At 31.3% G+C, this 8,241-nt stretch overlaps 1 protein-coding gene across 1 annotated transcript; it reads left to right on the top strand.

Moving 5' to 3' along the window:
* The first annotated feature begins 5,854 nt into the window (after positions 1–5,854).
* Positions 5,855–7,881, top strand: LOC115715869 (uncharacterized). The gene has a single exon (XM_030644539.2). The coding sequence runs from the start codon at positions 6,344–6,346 to the stop codon at positions 7,799–7,801; it is 1,458 nt and encodes a 485-aa protein (XP_030500399.2). The 5' UTR covers positions 5,855–6,343; the 3' UTR covers positions 7,802–7,881.
* Positions 7,882–8,241: the final 360 nt, after the last annotated feature.

The following is an 8,241-nucleotide window of genomic DNA, read 5'->3' as shown; positions in this document are numbered from 1 at the left end:
AAAAAAAACATGCAAAAAAAAAAAAAGAGAAATAGGAAATATAAGAGCATGTTTGGTATTGTTTTCTGTTTTTTGTTTTCAAGAAAATATTTTTAGAAATGAGAACAAAAAATAGTTTTTGAAGTTTTTAAAAACAAGTCATGTTTGGTTAGTGGTTTTTAAAAACAATATTGACTAAAAGTGAATTGGTTTTTAAAACAGAAAACAACATTTTGTTGTTTTCAAAATTCTTGTTTTTTGTAACTTTATTTTTTGAAAACTGTTTTAAAAAAAAAAGGCCAAACAAGTCAAATTATTTTCAAAAAACAATTTTCTATTTTTAAAAACAAAAAAATAACTTTTTAGTTATGATGCCAAACATGCACTAATTAACTTGAAAAAAACCCTAAAACAACACAAGATCAATGGAAAAAAAAACCTTATCAGATATGGGAGACTTTGGAACTTTGGCTCAAACTCAAAATCAGAGTCGGAAGTATCAGAACCTAGTTTTCTTTTAGCAGAAATTGTGGAAGTATGGCTAGGAGGATTATCTTTCAAACTCTTCTTATCCATTGATGCTTGGGTTTTATTTTTCTGAGGTTGTTTTTGGGACTTTTTGGCAACACGGGAGGAAGATCGGTTAACAACCATTGTTAATGAGGAAAAACAATATTTATAGAAGAATTCCAACAAAAAAAAGTGGGAAATGTATAGGGAAGTTTAAGATAAAAAAAAATAAAAAATAAAAAACTCTACAAATTTGAAAAAAAAAATAGAAACCACTTACTTCACAATAAGTTCCTGAAAAAAAAAAAAGAATTAGAAGAATAAGATGAATATTAGAACATGGGGGTGAGATTTATGTAAAAAGCTAGAAGATAAAGATGGAGAAAATGAATAGTGAGACATGGGGTTGGGATTTTTAAATCTATTTAAATAAAAGAAAAAGTAAAACATGTCACTTTTGTGACAGACCACATCCCATCAACATTTTAATCAAAATAATAATTATTAAATATTAAAAATAATAAATAATAATTTTTACATCCATTACAATAAAAAAAAATAAATAAATAATTTGTCACTTTTGTGACAGCCCATGTCCCAATCAGTCAAAAAAAATAAAATAATAGCATACACAATTTGAACCAAGGAAGTATACTAATAAAAAAAAAACAGTAAAAACGTTAAGATTACCATGCCACAATATAATTGAAATAAAAATAAAATAGTTAGTAAAGGGTGTAATTTTTTTTTTTTTTCAACAATATACCTGTTGATTCATCCAAAAATAAAAAATAAAAAGTGAGTTATTTTTAATAAACAGATCATAGCTTCTCATTAATAATAGAAAGAAAATGTCATTTTAAAATAAACGTAAAACACCATGTTTCATTACTCAAAGTCTTATAATTAGTGCTGAAAACTGAAAATAGGGAAACTGCACGCAAAGGTATAATAAGAGCTACTTTAATTTAGCAAGAAGCAAATAAATCTTTCAACATAACATTTAGAAAGAAAAAAGAGAGAAAAAAAATATATATATGTTGATCAACATTACTAGTTGACTAACATTATGTTAAAATATTAAAAAAATTATTGGAATAATATCTTCATTGATCACTACTATACAATACATACAGCCCCCACAAATTATGTGTTTAAGTATAAAGTAAGACATTTAAGTCAATTTCAGCATGCGTATCAGTGGACTTTAAAGTACTTTGAGTTTTGACTTTACTACTACTAAAACTTGGGGCCTATTCAATTGCCAAACTAATTTGAAATATATAAAGGTTATGATACTCTAAAATTATTATATTCTAAAAAAAGTTAAATTATTATAAAAAAAATAGAAAATAATTTGCGTTTTGCCTGGAGCTGTATTTTATTTAATAATAATTAAATTATAAAAATATATCAACTTTTAAATTTTGATATTTTTATATAATTTTTTTAATAGTGAGTAGATATGCAAAATTTTACTTTTTTAACTTTTAATATCACAAAAAAAATAAATTAATAGTTTAGAACTTTAATTTTTTTAATTATTTTGAACTCAATAAATAATAATTATTAATTAATTTATTATAGATATATATTTTTATAAAGTCAATTTTCAATATATATATATATATCATAAATTAAATTAGAATCATGAATTCTAGTAATTGGATAAATATTATTTTGGTGAGATTAAATTTATATAAAAAAATATAACAATTGATAAATTTATAGAAAACTCATCAATTTTAAAATAGTTGTCATCAACGTATCTCACTCATCACAACATTTTAAGTCGTTGTCATCACCGTATTTTCACTCGTCACTATATTTAAAGTTGTTCACATCACCGTATCTCACATGTAATTGTTTATCAATAAATGACAATGTAACTAAAATTAATTTAAATTTTAAGATAATATCATATAATTAGAAAATTCTTTTTAATAAACTTCTCAAAAACTTGAAAAAAAAATTGAACATATATAAGAGGTCAAGATAATAAAACGAAAATTGTAATGATTTTTTATTTAAGAATTATAATATTACTTAAAAAAAAAATGAACCTGAAAAAGTTATTATTATTTACAATTGTTATGATTTTTATTAAGATTTATAATATTACTTAAAAAATGTGAAAAAAATGAGAAAAATAATAAAGTAGAATGAAATTATTGCAAAGCGTTATGTCACCTCCTTATATTTAGTTGTAATGTGACCGAACTATATATAAAAAATAACAAAACTTAATAATAAGTGAAAAAAAAAAAACAAATAAACTAAGATATTTAAAAAAAAAAAAAATTGCAATACTTACTAATTTGTTATAATTTTGATGACTTTTTTTTTATAACAAACTTCAACAATATTAATAGGGAATTTTGATTTTATATGCTTAAATAATTAAAAAAATTTATTATTATACCAAAAACTTAAACCATAAAAAAACTATACTTTTTTTTTCAAAACCCCAAAAATACCCCCCTCACAATTCTCTCTCTCTCTCTCTATCGCTCTCAGCCAACTCTCTCTCTCTCAACTCACAGTCGACCCCAACGCCACCCACGAACCCAAACCCCATCGGACCCAAACGCCACCCACTCTCGGACCCAAACGCCACCCACGAAACCTTCGGCTGTGGGACTTTTCTTTTTTTTTCTTTTTTTTTTTCTTGATTTCATAGAGAGGAAGAAAAGAGGTCGATGGTCGGACCTTGGGGTCGATGGGTCCGATTGGTCGGACCCCATCGGACCCCAAGGTCCGACCATCGGTTGTGGGACTTTTTTTTTTTTTTTTCTTCGGATTTCGGAGAGGAAGAGAGAGGTCAGATGGTCGGACCTTGGGGTCCGATTGGTCCGATTGGTCGGACCCCAAGGTCCGACCATCGGCTGTGAAACTTTTTTTTTTTCTGCGATTTGAGAGAGAGAGAGGAAGAGAGAGTGGGTTTCGGTCCGAGAGTGGGTGGCATTTGGGTCCGAGAGTGGGTGGCGTTTGGGTCCGATGGGGTTTGGGTTCGTGGGTGGCGTTGGGGTCGACTGTGAGTTGAGAGAGAGAGAGTTGGCTGAGAGAGAGAGAGAGAGAGAGAGAGAGAGAGAGAGAGAGAGAGAGAGAGAGAGAGAGAGAGAGAGAGAGAGAGAGAGAGAGAGAGAGAGAGAGAGAGAGAGAGAGAGAGAGAGAGAATTGTGAGGGGGGTATTTTTGGGGTTTTGAAAAAAAAAGTATAGTTTTTTTATGGTTTAAGTTTTTGGTATAATAATAAAAAATTTTAATTATTTAAGCATATAAAATCAAAATTCCCTATTAATATCACCGATACCATATAAGCATTCAATAGCATCTATGTATATAATATAAAAATAACATGAAAATATTAGAATATTATAATGATGAATAATTAAATAACCTTTTTTAAATATGAATAAAAATTAATAATTAAATAAATACTTGAGAATATTGTGTTAATTAATCAACTTTAGAGTTATGAATTGAAACCCATTCATCAGGATGTTAATTATTCTTCCTCTAGTCTCTTCAGTGAAGTTGTAACCAAAACTAAAATTTTATAATCATTTGAAAGTAGTCCAAGTGTTGCCACACTTTTCAAATTTTGCAGACAAACCTTCATTCTATAAGTTCTTAAACCTTCATTGTTGTATGCATTAAATTTTCCGGTAAGATAAATGATAGACACATTGAGAATTTAATAATTGGTAAATTAGTAAAAAAAAATTGAATAAGAAATAATAATTCCCTTCTCATTAATAAAAATCATTATTAATTTTCTATTCTTCTTAGTATTACATTCTACAAACTCTAATATTTATCTTCCAACTATATGTATCAGTATTTAAGTCGGTAAGAAAAGAACTAAAATTAAAAGAAAAAAGTTAAGATGTAAATTAAATTATGAAATTAAGAAAAATAAATTAGGATATATATTGAGTTTAGTAACTGAATTAAAAAAATGAAGTGATCCATTTTTTAAATGTGATATATTTATTATTTTTTAAAATATATATATATATATAGAGTTTAGTAATTGAATAAAAAATGAAGTTATTATCTTTTTAAACGTGATTGTTATCTCATTTTCTGCACTATGACGTGACAGAATACACGAGTGACACGTGTCCTGCATTCCTTGCATCTGGACGGAGATGAGTATCCCGAACAGACTTCAAGTAACACATCTGGACGTATAACCTCTATTTACCCTAACAGGGTAAAAGGCTGACTACCCAAGTAGGAATGAGTTTGGCTTTCCGAGCAACTCACCAAGACTTGGCTACTTCAGAATGATCTCGTGAGGTATAAGCACGAAGACAATCCCTACAATCGTGGGATTGAGTCAGAGGAATATGGCAACCTGTTCTAATTTCCTATTTTGTGTATCATAATTATGTAATGAATATTATCCTATTTTATACATTGTAATTAAAAGGGAAACCCTCCCTCATGCATTAAGCCCTTATAAATAGTGATCTAGCTTCACTGAGAAAGGGATTGAAAGAATTGCTTCAGAGAGAGATCTAAGAGAATTACTCAGAGATTTCATTGTAAGAGCTTTGAGAGAGAAAAACACTTTGTTCTTTATTCTTGAGTTAATACAATTTAAGGGGAGTAGGCTATTACCACACTAACGGGGCTAAACCTCTTTAATACCTGGTGTTCTTTATTACTTATTGATTTTTGATAAAACTTGTAATAATAAGGTTCGCCAGAAAAGTCGTCGGGAAAGTCACTACTATCGGAAAAGTCACTGGAAAAGTCGACGAAAAAGTCACTGAAAAAGTTGTCGGAAAAGTCACCGTCAGCAGAAAAGTCACCGGAAAAGTCATTGTCGCTAGAAAAAGTTACTGTAAAAGTTACCATAAGTAAATGTCTTAGATATAAACAAAAAATAGAACCGGTTCTATTACATAATAAATAAAAACAAATAATTATTTGTGTTATTTGTTTTTATTCATTATGTTACAGAACTGGTTATATTTCAATTATAAACAGTTTGAGTTATTTTGTATTATTTATTTTTATTCATTATTTTATAGAACTGATTCTATTTTTGTTTATATCTGAGACATCTAGTGACTTTTTTAGGGATTTTTTTCGGCGACGGTGCTTTTTTTGGTGATTTTTCTGGCGACGATGACTTTGCCAATAACTTTCTCGGTGACACTAACTTTTTTTACGACTTTTCTAGTACCGGTAACTATTTTGGCAATTTTTCTAGTAAAACTTATTATTATTTTAAAAATATAAGATTTTTATCATTTTTTACAAAAATATAACATAAAAAATCTCATATAAATATTAAAAAAATAAAAAATAAAAAACTCATAAGCTCGTAGTATTATTTATTTAATCTATAAAAAATAATCTTATAATTCTTTCATATATTATCTAATTTTTACTTTCAAATACGAGTTAGGCATTCGAATGTACAGCTTCACAATTGACACGTGGTTCGGAGAAAGAAAAGCATTACTCTACAATATATCTTCAGAATAATAAAAGCATAGAATATTCAGCAATGAATAGTTTACATATATTTATTCAAAACATTTATTTACGGTATTGTTTCATGTGCATAACCACTACTAGATATGTGAACCCTTCGCTCTTAGAAAATTAATTAAGCAAAGTCACAAAATCTATGCCACATGAATTTTATTTCTTTTCCTCAAAGTTATGGGGCGTGAAAAACGCACTCAGAGCAAAATTCCAGTCTAACGCACTTGCTTCAGTGCGTATCTCACCTCCTCTCCACTTTGCTTTCCAATACTTTTCAAGCAATATTTCAAAAACCAAAAATACTAAACTAAACAACTACACATTTCTACATTCTCTCCTTTCCCAATATGGCTTTCAACACCAAATCAAAAAAGCCCAATATCTCATCATCCCCTTCCAATTTCAAACTCTGCACCACTCTATTCTTCGTTGTTCTCTTCACCATTCCAGCTCTCTTTCTCCTCCACACACACACCACCACCTCCATCTGCACCACCAGTACTTCTCACCACTCAAACCCCTGGTCCGGCAACCTTCTCAACGCGCAGTTCGCTTGGAATCGCCTCCCCTTTAACCAACAAAACGCCTCACCTATCGCCCTCAAAATCGCCGTCTTCTCCCGCAAATGGCCCACGGGCACAGCCCCGGGTGGCATGGAGCGCCATGCTTACACGCTACACACTGCTCTATCTCGCCGCGGCCACCAAGTCCACGTCTTCACCTCCCCACCAGATGGAGGAGACAATTCCAAGACTCCTACTTCATCTCCCTTTATTCATTGCCACGAGGGTGAGCCGGGTCGATGGCGATACAACAAAGCGTGGGAACAGTTCTTGGAAGAAAACAAGCTGAAACCATTCGACGTTGTCCACTCGGAAAGCGTAGCTCTCCCCCATTGGCTAGCCCGAAATCTTGATAATCTAGTTGTGTCATGGCACGGCATAGCACTAGAGAGCTTGCAATCTAATATCGTCCAAGATTTAACACGTCACCCCAACGAGCCAATGTCCCCTGCTTTCAACCGAAGCGTACAAGGGGTCATCCCAAAGGTACTAAACGAAATAAGATTCTTTAAGAGCTATGCTCACCATGTTGCTATAAGCGATAGCTGTGGTGAAATGTTAAGAGACATGTACCAAATCCCAACTAAAAGAGTCCACGTTATTCTTAACGGTGTCGATGAAGATGATTTTGTTGTTGATTCAAAATCAGGCCAAGAATTAAGGTCCAAAATCGGTATTCCCAAAAATGCTAGCATAGTTTTTGGTATAGCGGGAAGATTGGTTAAGGACAAAGGTCACCCTCTATTGTACGAAGCATTCTCTAGCCTCATCACAAAACACCCAAATGCTTACTTAATTGTGGCTGGTTCAGGACCGTGGCAGAGTAGGTACAAGGACATAGGGAGTAATGTGATAGTTTTGGGGTCAATGAGTCCTTCTGAACTTGGAGCTTTTTATAACGCTATAGATATATTTGTGAACCCAACCCTTAGGCCACAGGGACTTGATCTTACGTTAATGGAGGCTATGATGAGTGGTAAAGCAGTTATGGCTTCAAGGTTTCCGAGTATAAAAGGGAGCATTGTTGTTGATGATGAGTTTGGGTACATGTTTGCTCCCAATGTGGAATCTCTGTTGGAGGCAATGGAAATGGTCGTTGAAGAAGGTTCCATGAGATTGGCGCAACGAGGGAAGGCGTGCCGGGAATACGCGGCTTCCATGTTTACCGCTACCAAAATGGCCTTAGCTTATGAAAGGTTGTTTCTTTGCATTAAAAATAATACATTTTGTTCCTACAATTAATTGGTACAGGTCATATATTCATTTTCATATTATTTTTTATTTAAACAAAGTAAAAGAATTAATTTTTGGTTTGAAGGTCAGGGCTCTGGAGGTTTTTTTTTTCCTATTTTAAATTATTTTCTCTACATTATTTCCTTTAATAATTATGGAGTAATTATATACAGATATATGTAAAGGTTATTAATTAACTCGTTTGACGCACAATAAGTGCTTCTCCACGTGATATTGTCGGTTTTATATTTACAATTAGGGCTGACGAGAATATCTGTTTAATCGCCAAACTCGTTTATTTCTACTACGGGTGTTGGTTATGATGGTGAGGCGGCTTTATAATATTTCTTAAAATTAATCTGCGCTTGTAGTTTTTTTAATTTTTTAAATCGCACGTAAAATTAAAAAACTGCAGAAATCACACCACAAAATACCGTAAAAATAGTGCG

The sequence above is a fragment of the Cannabis sativa genome, chromosome 5 (genome assembly GCF_029168945.1).
Source record: "Cannabis sativa cultivar Pink pepper isolate KNU-18-1 chromosome 5, ASM2916894v1, whole genome shotgun sequence".
Taxonomy (NCBI): Eukaryota; Viridiplantae; Streptophyta; class Magnoliopsida; order Rosales; family Cannabaceae; genus Cannabis; species Cannabis sativa.
This window is presented reverse-complemented; position numbering and strand designations above follow the sequence as displayed.

Excerpts from the sequence above, each read along its gene's own strand:
- LOC115715869 (XM_030644539.2), top strand. The coding sequence starts at position 6,344 with ATGGCTTTCAACACCAAATCAAAAAAGCCCAATATCTCATCATCCCCT.